General features: G+C 35.3%; 1 protein-coding gene across 2 annotated transcripts in view; it reads left to right on the forward strand.

Moving 5' to 3' along the window:
- The window catches only part of LOC136035606 (helicase POLQ-like), a 154,479-nt gene that overhangs the window by 43,339 nt on the left and 96,713 nt on the right, over positions 1 to 14,427 (forward strand). The window contains exon 6 of one of the 2 annotated variants that reach the window (XM_065717484.1): positions 2,812 to 2,913. The exons of the other annotated variant lie outside the window; for it this stretch is intronic. Within the exon in view, the coding sequence (XP_065573556.1) occupies positions 2,812 to 2,913 (102 nt within the window). The remainder of the gene's footprint in view (positions 1 to 2,811; positions 2,914 to 14,427) is intronic. 2 annotated transcript variants of the gene reach the window in all.

Raw genomic sequence — 14,427 nt, forward strand, 5'->3', positions numbered from 1 at the left:
CCTTTTTTTTCATTTTATGATATTTAACAGGTCAACACTATCACCGGATTTTATTTTATACAAACTGGTGTTTTGTGCATACTGTGCTATTTTTTGTCATTTTGCGAGTGAAAACTGGTCAACTTAATCGCTTTGTTTTATCGTATGAACACTAGCATAATGCATATAGTCCGCTATTTTTCTTTTTTTTAATTTTAAGATATTTAACTGGTCAACGCTATCACCGGATTTTATTTTATACAAACTGGCATTGTGTGCATACTGTGCTATTTTTTGTCATTATGCGAGTGAAAACTGGTCAACTCAATCGCTTTGTTTTATTGTATGAACACTAGCATAATGCACATAGTCCGCTATTTTTCTTTTTTTTTTCATTTTAAGATATTTAACTGGTCAACACCATCGCCGGATTTTATTTTATACATACTGGCATTGTGTGCATACTGTACTATTTTTTGTCATTATGCGAGTGAAAACTGGTCAACTGAATCGCTTTGTTTTATCGTATGAACACTAGCATAATGCATATAGTCCGCTATTTTTCTTTTTTTTAATTTTAAGATATTTAACTGGTCAACGCTATCACCGGATTTTATTTTATACAAACTGGCATTGTGTGCATACTGTGCTATTTTTTGTCATTATGCGAGTGAAAACTGGTAAACTCAATCGCTTTGTTTTATTGTATGAACAAAAGCATAATGCCTATAGTCTGTTTTTTTTTTCATTTTATGATATTTAACTGGTCAACACTATCACCAGACTTTATTTTATACATACTGGCGTTGTGTGCACACTGTGCTATTTTTTGTCATTATGCGAGTGAAAACTGGTCAACTCAATCGCTTTGTTTTATTGTATGAACACTAGCATAATGCCTTTAGTCCGTTTTTTTTTCATTTTATGATCTTTAAATGGTCAACACTATCACCAGATTTTATTTTATACATACTGGCATTGTGTGCACACTGTGCTATTTTTTGTCACTATGCGAGTGAAAACTGGTCAACTCAATCGCTTTGTTTTATTGTATGAAAAAAAGCATAATGCCTATAGTCTGTTTTTTTTTTCATTTTATGATATTTAACAGGTCAAGACTATCACCGGATTTTATTTTATACATACTGGCATTGTGTGCATACTGTGCTATTTTTTGTCATTATGCGAGTGAAAACTGGTCAACTCAATCGCTTTGTTTTATTGTATGAACACAAGCATAATGCCTATAGTCCGCTTTTTCTTCATTTTATGATGTTTAAATGGTCAACACTATCACCAGATTTTATTTTATACATACTGGCATTGTGTGCACACTGTGCTATTTTTTGTCATTATGCGAGTGAAAACTGGTCAACTCAATCGCTTTGTTTTATTGTATGAAAAAAAGCATAATGCCTATAGTCTGTTTTTTTTTTTCATTTTATGATATTTAACAGGTCAAGACTATCACCGGATTTTATTTTATACATACTGGCACTGTGGGCATACTGTGCTATTTTTTGTCATTATGTTAGTGAAAACTGGTCAACTCAATCGCTTTGTTTTTTGTATGAACAAAAGCATAATGCCTATAGTCCGCTTTTTCTTCATTTTATGATGTTTAAATGGTCAACACTATCACCGGATTTTATTTTATACATATTGGCGTTTTGTGCATACTGTATTATTTTTACGTCATTATGCGAGTGAAAACTGGTCAACTCAATCGCTTTGTTTTATTGTATGAACACTAGCATAATGCATATAGTCCGCTATTTTTCTTTTTTTCATTTTAAGATATTTAACTGGTCAACACTATCACCGGATTTTATTTTATACAAATTGGCATTGTGTGCATACTGTGGTATGTTTTGTCATTATGCGAGTGAAAACTGGTCATCTCAATCGATTTGTGTTATTGTATGAACACTAGCATAATGTCTATAGTGCACTTTTTTTTTCATTTTATGGTATTTAACCGGCTAACACCATCGCTGGATTTTATTTTATACATGCTGGCATTCTTTGCATGTTGTGTGACTTTTTTGTTATTATGAGAGACAATACCGTTCAGCTCAATCGCTTTGTTTTATTGTATGAACATTAGCATAATGCGTGTAGTCTGTTAATTTTCTTTTTTTCATTTTAAGATATGCTATTTTTTTGTCATTATGCGAGTGAAAACTGGTGAACTCAATCCCTTTGTTTTATTGTATGAACACTAGAATATGCTTATACTCCTGGCGTTTAACTGGTCAACACCCTCACTGGATTTTATTTATATATACTGCCATAGTGTTCATACCCTGGTACTTTTTTGTCATTATGCAAGGGAAAACTGGTCAACTCGTCGTCTGGTTTTATTATGCGCACACTAGCATAGTGTGCATTTTGTTCTTATTATGGTGACTCTTTGATATTGTGAGGTTTAAGTGGGCAGGATCACTGCCTGATTTTATTGTATACATACCACCATGGTAGCAAGTGTGCAAACTTTGCTATTTGAAGCCTACCAAATTTTTGGAAAATTTTTTGTGCTCTGGCAACGTAAATGTAGTTTTAATGAAATTTTACTCGTCAAAACTGGTGAAGGAGGTGAAGATTTAATAAAAAATTAATCCACAAAGATCACAGGATGGGATCAAATAAGAAACCAGAGTCCTCTTAAATCTTCAAAAAGACGTTACTAACGAGCCTAAAGATAGTGCTGAGCAAAGGAGGCTGCCAATTGTGTCTAAAATGGCATGGATTGGTGTCAAAACATGAAGAAACTATATTTTTATTCATATAAACCAAAATTACGCAAACCCTAGTTAATAGTTGTTTTTTAAGGAATTTGTACGAATTGGCAATGATTTATGGTCCGTTAACAAAGAAGCTGCTGGTGATGATGAAGATTCGCTTTTTAGATACGAGCGTCCGCTATCTGTAAATGTAAGTTAAATCTACATGTAAGTTAAATTTATGATAGCTTTTAAATTTCTCTCATGTGTCCTGTGCAGCTTATGTCTTTAAACAAGTAATAATTGTAAGTATATATATATATATATATATATATATATATATATATATATATATATATATATATATATATATATATATATATATATATATATATATATATATATATGTCATACAGTTCGTGGTAACGAACTGTAGTAAGGAGCGACCCGGCTCAATAGTAACCGAAACTCTAAAAAATGGAATTTTGATACCAACAGTTGCATTAAAAAAATTGTATTTTAATGCTGATTTTAAATATATAACTGTCATCAAGATTAGTCTTACGTATCAAAAGTTACGAGCCTGAGAAACTTTTCCTCATTTTAGAAAATAGGGGAAAACACCCCCTAAAAATCATACAATCTTAACGAGAATCACACCGTCAGATTCAGCGTACCAGAGAATCATATTGCAGAATTTTCAAGCTCCTATCTACAAAAATGTGGAATTTCGCATTTTTTGCCAGAAGACAAATCACGGATACGTGTTTATTTGTTTTTTTGTTTTGTTTTTTTTTCCTAAGGGTGATCGTATCGACCCAGTGGTCCTAGAATGTCGGGAGAGGGTTCATTCTAACGGAAATTAAAAGTTCTAGTGTCCTTTTATGTGATCAAAAAAGTTGGAGGGCACTTAGGCCCCCTCCCACGCTCATTTTTTCCCAAAGTCACCGGATCAAAATTCCGAGATAGCCATTTTTTTCACCATAGTCGAAAAACTTAATAACGATGTCTTTGGGGACGACTTACTCCCCCGCTGTCCCCGTGGGAGGGGTTGCAAGTTACAAACTTTGACCTGTGTTTACATATAGTAATGGTTACTGGGCTCAGGGAGATTTTTTTGGTTTGGGGGGGGGAGACTTTAGGGGGGGGGGTACATGGGAGGATCTTTCCATGGAAAAACTTCTCATGGGGGAAGAGACTTTCAATGAAGGGGGCGCAGGATTTTGTAGCATTATTTAAAAAAACAATGAAAAAATAAATATGAAAAGGTTTTTTTCTACTGAAAGTGAGGAGCAGCATTAAAACTTAAAACGAGCAAAAATTATTACACATATGAGCGGTTTACCTCCTCGTAATACCTCGCTCTTTACGCTAAAGTATTTTTAGTAATTTCGACTATTTATTCTACGGCCTTTGGGATTCAAGGGTCATTCTTATGGAATTGGGACAAAATTTAAGCTTTAGTGTAAAGAGCGAGGTATCGACGAGGGGTGATCCCCCTCATATACGCAATAAAAGCATACGAATATAGAAGTTCGTTACGTAAGTTAATTCGTAAATTACTTATATTTTTTACTAATGAAAATGTTCATAAAAAATTAAAAGTTCTAGTTGCCTTTTTAAGTAGTCAAAAAATTGGAGGGCAACTAGGCTTCCTCCCTCGCTCCTTTTTTCTCAAAATCTTCCGATTAAAACTATGAGAAAGCCATTTAGCAAAAAAAAAATTAATATGCAAATTTCGTTTTAATTATTTATGTGCGGAGAGCTAAGATCAAAACATGCATTAATTAAAAATCGTCCAGAAATAAAATAAAAACAAGAGCTAAGAGCTCATATGGCACTTGTGACGAGGTCGGAAGAGCCGAGAGCTCATATGGTACGAGGTCGAAAGAGCCAAGACCTCATTTGGACGAGGTCGGAAGAGCCAAGAGCCAAGAGCTCATTTGGCACTTGTGAGAAGGTCAGAACCTAAAGTTAAACTTTATAGCACAAGATCCTTCTAAATATCAAATTTCATTAAGATCTGGTCACCCTTTCGTAAGTTACAAATACCTCAATTTTCAAAATTACCTCCCCCCTCCCAATTCCACCAAAGAGAGCAGATCCGGTCCAGTTATGTCAGTCACGTATCTTAGACAGGTTTCTATTCTTCCCATCCAGTTTCATCCTGATCTCACCGCTTTAAGTATTTTCTAAGATTTCCGGTCCCCCCAACTGACCCCCCCTCCCAATTACGTTTGATCCGGTTGAGATTTAAAATAAGATATCAGAGTTACGATGTCCTTCTAAATATGAAGTTTCATGAAGATCCGATCACTCATTCGTAAGTTAAAAATACGTTATTTTTCTTATTTTTCAGAATTACCCCCCCCCCCCGCAATTGAGCGGATCCGTTCCAATTATGTAAATTACGTATGCAAGACTTTTGCTTATTTTTCCAACCAAGTTTCATCCCAATCCTTCCAATCTAAGGGTTTCCCATCATTTTAGGTCTCCCCACCCCAAACTTCCCCCAATGTCACCAGATCCGTTCAGGATTTAAAATAAGAGCTTTGAGCCACGATATCCTTCTAAAAATCAAATTTCATGGAGATCCAATCACCCATTCGTAAGTTAAAAATACCTCATTTTTTCTAATTTTTCAGAATTAACCCCCCCCCCCCCAACTACCCAAAAGAGAGCGGATCCGTTCCGTTTATGTCAATCATCTATCTAGGACTTGTGTTTATTTTTCCCACCATGTTTCATCCCGATCCCTCCACTCTAAGTGTTTTCCAAGTTTTAGGTTTCCCCCTCCCAACTCCCCGCCCCCATCACCAGATCCGGTCGGGATTTAAAATAAGAGCTCTAAGACACGATATCCTTCTAAACATCAAATTTCATTGAGATCTGATCACCCGTTCGTAAGTTGAAAATACCTCATTTTTCTAATTTTTAAGACTTACTCCCCCCTCCCAACTACCCCAAAGAGAGCAAATAAGTTCCGATTATGTCAATCATGTATCTGGGACTTGCGCTTATTTTTCCCATCAAGTTTCATCCCGATCCCTCTACTCTAAGTGTTTTCCAAGATTTTAGGTTTCCCCCCTCCAACTCCCCCCAATGTCATCAGACCCAGTCGGGATTTAAAATAAGAGCTCTGAGACACAATATCATTCCAAACATCAAATTTCATTAAGATCCAATCACCCGCTCATAGGTTAAAAATACTTCATTTTTTCTATTTTTCCGAATTAACCGGCCCCTTCTCCCCCCCCCCAGATGGTCAAATCGGGAAAACGACTATTTCTAATTTAATCTGGTCCGGTCCCTGATACGCTTGCCAAATTCCATCGTCCTAGCTTACCTGGAAGTGCCTAAAGTAGCAAAACCGGGACTTTAGGTTTTCCCCCTCCAACTCCCCCCAATGTCATCAGATCCGGTCGGGATTAAAAATAAGAGCTCTAAGACACAATATCATTCCAAACATCAAATTTCATTAAGATCCAAATACCCGCTGATAAGTTAAAAATACTTCATTTTTTTCTATTTTTGCGAATTAACCGGGCCCCACTCCCCCCCAGATGGTCAAATCGGGGAAATGACAATTTCTAATTTAATCTGGTCCGGTCCCTGATACGCTTGCCAAATTTTATCGTCCTAGCTTACCTGGAAGTGCCTAAAGTAGCAAAACCGGGACCGACAGACAGACTGACAGACAGAAAGACAGACCGACAGACCGACAGAATTGGCGACTGCTATATGTCACTTGGTTAATACCAAGTGCCATAAAAAGCAAGTTTTTTTTTAAATGAAAGTAAGGAGCGACATTAAAACTGAAAACGAACAGAAATTACTCCGTATATAAAAGGGGCTTTTCCTCGTCAACGCCCCGCTCTTTACGCTAAAGTTTTTTAAATTTTTAAGAAGTCGAGTTAAGAGAAAGAGTCAAACTTTAGCGTAAAGAGCGAGGCGTTGAAGAGGAAAAGCCCCTTTCATATACGGAGTAATTTCTGTTCGTTTTAAGTTTTAATGTCGCTCCTTACTTTCATGAAAAAAACTTGTTTATTATCTAAACTAACCTAACCTCGTTTAGCCAAATCTAATCTAACTTAATGTGTCATCAATCAAACCTTGCATTAAATTAAAAAAAATTTGACTGGAAACACTGACCAAATCCAAGGAAACTTGGATTCATCCTACTGTTCATCCTTGTTGTTGACTACGTCCTAAGCAAATATTAGGGATATCGGATTGATATTGGTGAGCTGGCCAGACCTGGAGATCTCGATTTTGCTGATGACTTAGCCTTCTTTAAAATAGCAAACTGAAACTGCAGATCTTTATAAATAGTGTTAAAGATGCAGCAGAACAATTTGGACCAAAAATAAACTCAAATAAAACAAAAGCATGGCCACCAGTGCATCTTCTCTTTATGTTAGGCTAAAGCTGTGACTGTTCCAAAACAATAATAACTCACCGCAGCTCCAAGCTGCCTGAGGTCAACACAGCTACCCAAGCTCCTCCTCCAACCCAATCTATTCAAGGCCTCCTTCTTTACACCCTCCCAGGAAGTTTCAATTTCCTTTAAATCTTTATTCATGACATCCTCCCACCCCAGACGAGGACAACCTGCTTTCCGTTTTGCCCCAGACGGTTGGCCAAAAAGGACAATCTTTGGCAATCTGTCATCCTTCATCCGCAGAATGTGGCCTAGCCATCTCAACCTTACTTTCAATATAGCCAGTCAGTCAGCCGGGTACCCAGAACAATCCGTAGGCAATTTCTCTGGAAACATCTTGTAAATTGTATCCGCTTTTTGGAGCGTCCATACTTCAGAGCCATATTTGACCACTGTAATCACTTTAGCTTCCAATATTCTAATCTTGATTTTCTGACTCATCCTCCCATTCTTCCAAACTTTTTTTAACTGTTAAAAAACGCCCTGGGCCTTGGCTATTCTACTTTTAACATCCTCACTGCTCCTACCGTCTTTACCAATAAGACTTCCAAGGTAAGTGAAGTTGCCCACCTGATCAATCTTTTCGCCACCCAACGTCACCGTTTCATCTTTGCTTATTCCTAGCCTCAGTGACTTAGTCTTCTTAACATTAATTTTCAAACCTATTCTAGCACCCTGAACTCGCAAAACCTCTAAAACTCATTCATTTTGCTCACATTTTTGATCTAATATGCTTAAATTCTCAATATTAAATCATCTGTGTCCAGGAGAGTTTTTCCTCCCCATTTGATTTCGTGGCCTCCAATTGCCTTTCCTGTACTCCTTTAGACTAAGTCCATCAAAGTGACCCATATAAAGGGGGATAGAACACAGCCCTCCTTAACTCCTGATTTAATACAAAACCAGCTGCTAACCTCATTTCCTACCTTAACCGCAGTAGTGTTATTCTCATACATAGCACAAATCACTTTAATGTATTTGTCTGGTATGCTATATAAGGATTAGACCTTTGATAAAGTTCTTCTATCAACAGAATTGAACTCTTGCTCATAATCTATAAAACTGAGGACCCAAGGTGTTTGACAACAAAGACACTTCTCAATTATTAACATAAGAGTGGAAACTTAGTCGACATATCCTCTACTTTTTCTAACACCGCACTCTTCTTCTCTGAAAACTTTGTCTACACCATTTTTCAGTCTAAAAAGTATCTTATTATTAAGTGATTTGCGACCTACAGAGACCAGTATTCTAATCTCAATAGTATTTCGACCCTATGTCCATGGGCCATCTTCAATAAAACATAAATATATAAAATAAAAGAGACTTACAATAACATAAAACTATTAAAATTAAAATTAAAATTTTAAAACAGTCCCAGCATCCTTACATCTGCAAAGTTCAACCACGACTGATAAATAAAGTGAGATGAAACAAGGAAATTCATTGGAATGAAAGAGAAATAATTGAGAATACGCTTTTATTGCTAGTCTTCCCTTTTTGGTAGATAACATCGAAGGTCTTTTTGTAACTGGTTCTATGTTAATGTCTACTGGTTTTTTAATATATTTTGTAAGATAGTTTTAATTGAATTTGTGTATAGAGCATTTAATGAATTTTCCCCCAAGTCCCCATTTAAGAAAATATTATTATTAATCACAAGTCTGATTTTAATTGCTTCTTGAATAACCTGCTTTATGTCTAGGTCATTGCTAATAAGGGAGGATTCTTCAAAAAGTATTTTGTAGCTTGGGTATTCAAATACATGACTGCTTAAAGCAGAATCAAAAGAAATAAGTATCAAGGGAGAAAAGGGGAGAAGGTAGAATTTATTGCGTGTCCTATGTGTGGATCTCAGGATGAAAGTTTAATACATTTTTTGTGTGAATGTGTCGAATTGAATGATTGGAGGCGAGAGATGTATGGTAAAGAAAAATTGAATGAGATATGGATGGTAGATAGAATGAAAGAGACAAATTTCCTGAGTATTAAAAGGATAGCAAGATTTGTAAGGATTGCAGCGGCACATCGGGAGCGTTTTCTTTAAATAGTATTGATTTAATTTAGTTAATTTGTTGTTCGTTTTTTGTTATGTAAATTTCCTAAGGTCCACGGGCTTTTTCCGGAATAAATTATTATTATTAAAAAAAATATATATTATTACTAATATTAGAATTGAGAGCTTTGGTGATATCATCTTTATGCTGTTGTAGGCGTTTCTCTAAATTCTGATGAGTTCTTCCTACATAGTATTTTGCACACATGGTATTTGATAGATTCCTTTTTGGCAAGTAACTGGGGTTTTATCTTTACCAGAGTTTAGGAAATTCGTGATTTTGAAATTATTTGTAAATACTACATACAGATTATTTTATGTGCAAACTTTTTAAAAATTCGTAATCTTTTTTGGGATGTATGGGAGGCAGTTTATATTTAAGGGATTATTGGGATTCTCGGTAAACTACCATTAGTTTTACGGGAGTGTCTTTTCAGCTTACGGTTAATTGTATTACTAATAAGTAAAATGGGATACCCGTACCCAATAAGTACCCTGATAATTTTGGTTCCGCTGTGTTGTGGGAATGAAAACAAATGGTTAGAATGGTTAGAGACAGCTCTTTTAACTTTGGGGGGGGGGTGATTTGATTTAAAATGAATATATCTAATGTTTTGTGTTTTTTTTGTAAAAATTAAAATTGAGTTTGTCGATGCTACGAATAATCAACACATCTAGGAATGATATTTTATTTGTAATTTCAATTTCTGAGGTAAACTGTAATTTCCTATTATATGTATTGAGGTGATCTAAAAAAAAACCTGTAAGTTCATTTTCCCCATAATTCCAAAGTGGTATTGTGTCTTCCACGCATTGTCCCCTATAGAATAAATATGTTTCAAGAAATTTGAATTTAACGCCCAATTTTTAAGATGTTCGACATAAATATTTGCCAGTAACCCGGAGAGAGATGCATCTTGTTTGAAACTTGTTCTCTATTGTTCTTTTTGTTTCTGATGTGTATGATGAGTTGCTTCTTGTTTGAAACTTGTTATCTTTTGTTCTTTTTGTTTTTGATGTGTATGATGAGGTGCTTCTCGTTTGAAACTTGTTCTCTATTGTTCTTTTTGTTTCTGATGTGTATGATGAGGTGCTTCTTGTTTGAAACTTGTTCTCTATTGTTCTTTTTGTTTCTGATGTGTATGATGAGTTGCTTCTTGTTTGAAACTTGTTATCTTTTGTTCTTTTTGTTTTTGATGTGTATGATGAGGTGCTTCTTGTTTGAAACTTGTTCTCTGTTGTTCTTTTTGTTTCTGATGTGTATGATGAGGTGCTTTTTGTTTGAAACTAGTTATCTTTTGTTCTTTTTGTTTTTGATGTGTATGATGAGGTGCTTCTTGTTTGAAACGTGTTCTCTATTGTTCTTTTTGTTTGTGATGTGTATGATGAGGTGCTTCTTGTTTGAAACTTGTTATCTTTTGTTCTTTTTGTTTTTGATGTGTATGAAGAGGTGCTTCTTGTTTGAAACTTGTTCTCTATTGTTCTTTTTGTTTCTGATGTGTATGATGAGGTGCTTCTTGTTTGAAACTTGTTATCTTTTGTTCTTTTTGTTTTTGATGTGTATGATGAGGTGCTTCTTGTTTGAAACTTGTTCTCTATTGTTCTTTTTGTTTCTGATGTGTATGATGAGGTGCTTCTTGTTTGAAACTTGTTATCTTTTGTTCTTTTTGTTTTTGATGTGTATGATGAGGTGCTTCTTGTTTGAAACTTGTTCTCTATTGTTATTTTTGTTTCTGATGTGTATGATGAGGTGCTTCTTGTTTGAAACTTGTTCTCTATTGTTCTTTTTGTTTCTGATGTGTATGATGAGTTGCTTCTTGTTTGAAACTTGTTATCTTTTGTTCTTTTTGTTTTTGATGTGTATGATGAGGTGCTTCTTGTTTGAAACTTGTTCTCTATTGTTCTTTTTGTTTCTGATGTGTATGATGAGGTGCTTCTTGTTTGAAACTTGTTATCTTTTGTTCTTTTTGTTTTTGATGTGTATGATGAGGTGCTTCTTGTTTGAAACTTGTTCTCTATTGTTCTTTTTGTTTCTGATGTGTATGATGAGGTGCTTCTTGTTTGAAACTTGTTATCTTTTGTTCTTTTTGTTTTTGATGTGTATGATGAGGTGCTTCTTGTTTGAAACTTGTTCTCTATTGTTCTTTTTGTTTCTGATGTGTATGATGAGATGCTTCTTGTTTGAATGTTGTTATCTTTTGTTCTTTTTGTTTTTGATGTGTATGATGAGGTGCTTCTTGTTTGAAACTTGTTCTCTATTGTTCTTTTTGTTTCTGATGTGTATGATGAGGTGCTTCTTGTTTGAAACTTGTTATCTTTTGTTCTTTTTGTTTTTGATGTGTATGATGAGGTGCTTCTTGTTTGAAACTTGTTCTCTATTGTTTTTTGTTTCTGATGTGTATGATGAGGTGCTTCTTGTTTGAAACTTGTTCTCTATTGTTCTTTTTGTTTCTGATGTTTATGATGAGGTGCTTCTTGTTTGAAACTTGTTATCTTTTGTTCTTTTTGTTTTTGATGTTTATGACGGAAAGGCAGTTTGGTCCTCGTTGCTATTTATGTCTTTCTTATGGGGACCAATTGACCTATGATATCTTTCATTTTATTAGTTTAGACAATAAACATGCTAACATTATAAAATCTGAAGTCACTGGGAAGCTTCAATGATCTATGTGTTCCCTGGGACACATATTTTCCCTGGGAACACATATGTGTTCCCTGGGACGCTCTATTTTCCCTTAGAAGAAGTAGCAAACAAATCTCGTACATTTGGAGGTTGTTACATAGAAATAGAATTAATATATACAAGCTTACCACTTGCTCGGGCCCGTATTGAAATCGGCTGGATAGTTTTTTTTTGTCTTAACTGGCTTATTGACATTTCTGGTGACTAAAAATGATCTAAAAAGGTCACAACTTTACCGAAGAATTTGGATTTTTCCCAAAAAATTGCGTCTAACCTATGGTGACGCCAAGACATCAAGATGAGGCTCATATTGTCTGTTGTTACAAGATAAGGGACAATGAGAATCAATGTGGACAAGCTGGTCTCGTAGCAATGAAAGAGCCTGGCCTCAAAATTGACTATATAGTTTCTCAGAACTGGCAAATTGACATTTTTGACACAAAGAAAATCTAAATAGGTCACAACCTTAAGAATTTTTTTTGCATTTTTTCCTGGTTGGCTTTATCGAACTTTTGAAGACGTAATGGCGGATCCAGGCGGGGGAACCGCACCCCCCTTAATATAGTGGCGGATTTTGGGCTGAGACCGCTTGCTCTGGTTGGGGGTGGGACGAAAGTTATATTTTTGTAATTAGTTTTAATAATTTAGTTATTAATAAGTTTTTAATTGTTAAGACTGTTTTTTTGCAAACAAGTTTGACACTAAGTTTCAGTTACTTTGTGTGGTTTCCGATAGGGTTTACTGATGACGCATACAACCTAAAAGTATTTAATTGAATTCATATTTATCTAGGGGATATGTCTGTATTACCACAAAAGCCAACTGGGAGGCAAATATCTTCATTTCGTAAAAAGAGGGAGGTGAAATTTAAAATCCTACCTTTTTTAGGCTGTCGAAATGATATTGCAGGATCGTGGTGTCACAACAAGGCTGAAAAACTTAATGTTTATCTTCATTTTACATTCCAAACTTTGTTTCGAGTCTTGTTATGGCACAGAGGTGAAAAAATTGATATACAACATTGTTGTTTTTTAGGGGATTGTATAACAGAAAGTAAATGTATGAGAAGTGCAAACATATTATTACTTTGTGTTTTGGATTTCGGTGAGCAAATGGTGGCCACTTTAACGAACTATAAATAAGGAGCGACCCGGCTCAATAGTAACCGAAACTCTAAAAAACGCAACTTTATACCAATAGGTATATCAAAAGAATTAGATTTTTATTCTAATTTTAAACATATAAATTTCATTAAGTTTATTCTTACCCATCATAGGTTACGAGCCCGAGGAAATTTGCCTAATATTTTAAAAAAGGGGGAAACGTCCCCTAAAAGTCATAGAATTGTTTGCATTCTTTATAAAGAATTTTATGCGAATCTTTATTAAAGTTCGGATATTTCTAAAGAGTTTGGCCTTTATTTTAATGTTGAACAGAGGCGGTGATGTGTCATATAGTGCTGAGTTTTAATTAGACGATTAAATAAAGAAAAAAACTTATTTTTTCAACTGAAAGTAAAGAGCGACATTGAAATTTAAAACGAACAGAAATCATTACGTAGATAAGGGAGGTGCCACCTCCTCAACACCTTGCTCTTCACGTTAAGGTTTTTGGGCACTTAAAAAAGGTTGCCTATTGTTCTGGTTAAACAACCCTTGTGATTTAGGAGTCGCTTTTAAATAATTGGGACAAGGTTTAAACTTTAGCGCAAAGAGCAAGGGGTTTAGGAGGGGGCATTCCCCCTTATATACAAAATAATTTCTATTCGTTTTAAGTTTAATGTTGCCCCCCACTTTCAGTTGAAAAAAACTTGTTTTTGTTTCACATCATTTTTCGAATAACGCCAGGAAATCTGGCTCCACCTCCACAGAAATCCCCCTCCCCATGGATTGTCCTCTTGGCAATTCAATCCTGGTGAAAATTTACCCGGATAATAATCCTTAACACCTCCACGCGTAAATTGAGTCGGTAAGGAGAAACCAAGATATAAATAGAAATTTCGTATAGGAATTCTGGCAAATTCCCCAGTTTGCAATTTACCCTGAAAAGTTCACCCATGGAAACTTCCTCTTTTATGGAAAATTTTCCCACGCGGAGTCCCCTAGTGAAAATTTTTCCTCCCCTTCCCACCCGAAAAATATATGCATACTTTCTAATAATAAATACTATACATAAACAATGAGCAAATTTTATATTTTAAAACCTTTCTTCATGGGCTGTGGGAGAGGGGGTCATGTTATCTTCAAAGACATGGTTATTAGCAATCTCAGAATTTTGATCGAACAATTTTGGGGAAAAGGTGGCGTGGGAGGGGGCCTGGTTGTCCTCCAAATTTTTTAGCACTGAAAATAGGCACTAGAACTTTTAATTTCCGTTAGAATGAGCACTCTCCCGAATGCTCTACCCCACTGGATCGATCTAATCAAGCCTGCGGAAAGAAATAACAAACAAATAAACACGCCGCCGTGATTTTTCTTCTTACTTAATATAATACAAAGTTCCACATTTTTGCAGATAAAAGCTTGAAAACTTTACATTAGGGTTC

The sequence above is a fragment of the Artemia franciscana genome, chromosome 14 (assembly GCF_032884065.1).
Source record: "Artemia franciscana chromosome 14, ASM3288406v1, whole genome shotgun sequence".
NCBI classification, from domain to species: Eukaryota; Metazoa; Arthropoda; class Branchiopoda; order Anostraca; family Artemiidae; genus Artemia; species Artemia franciscana.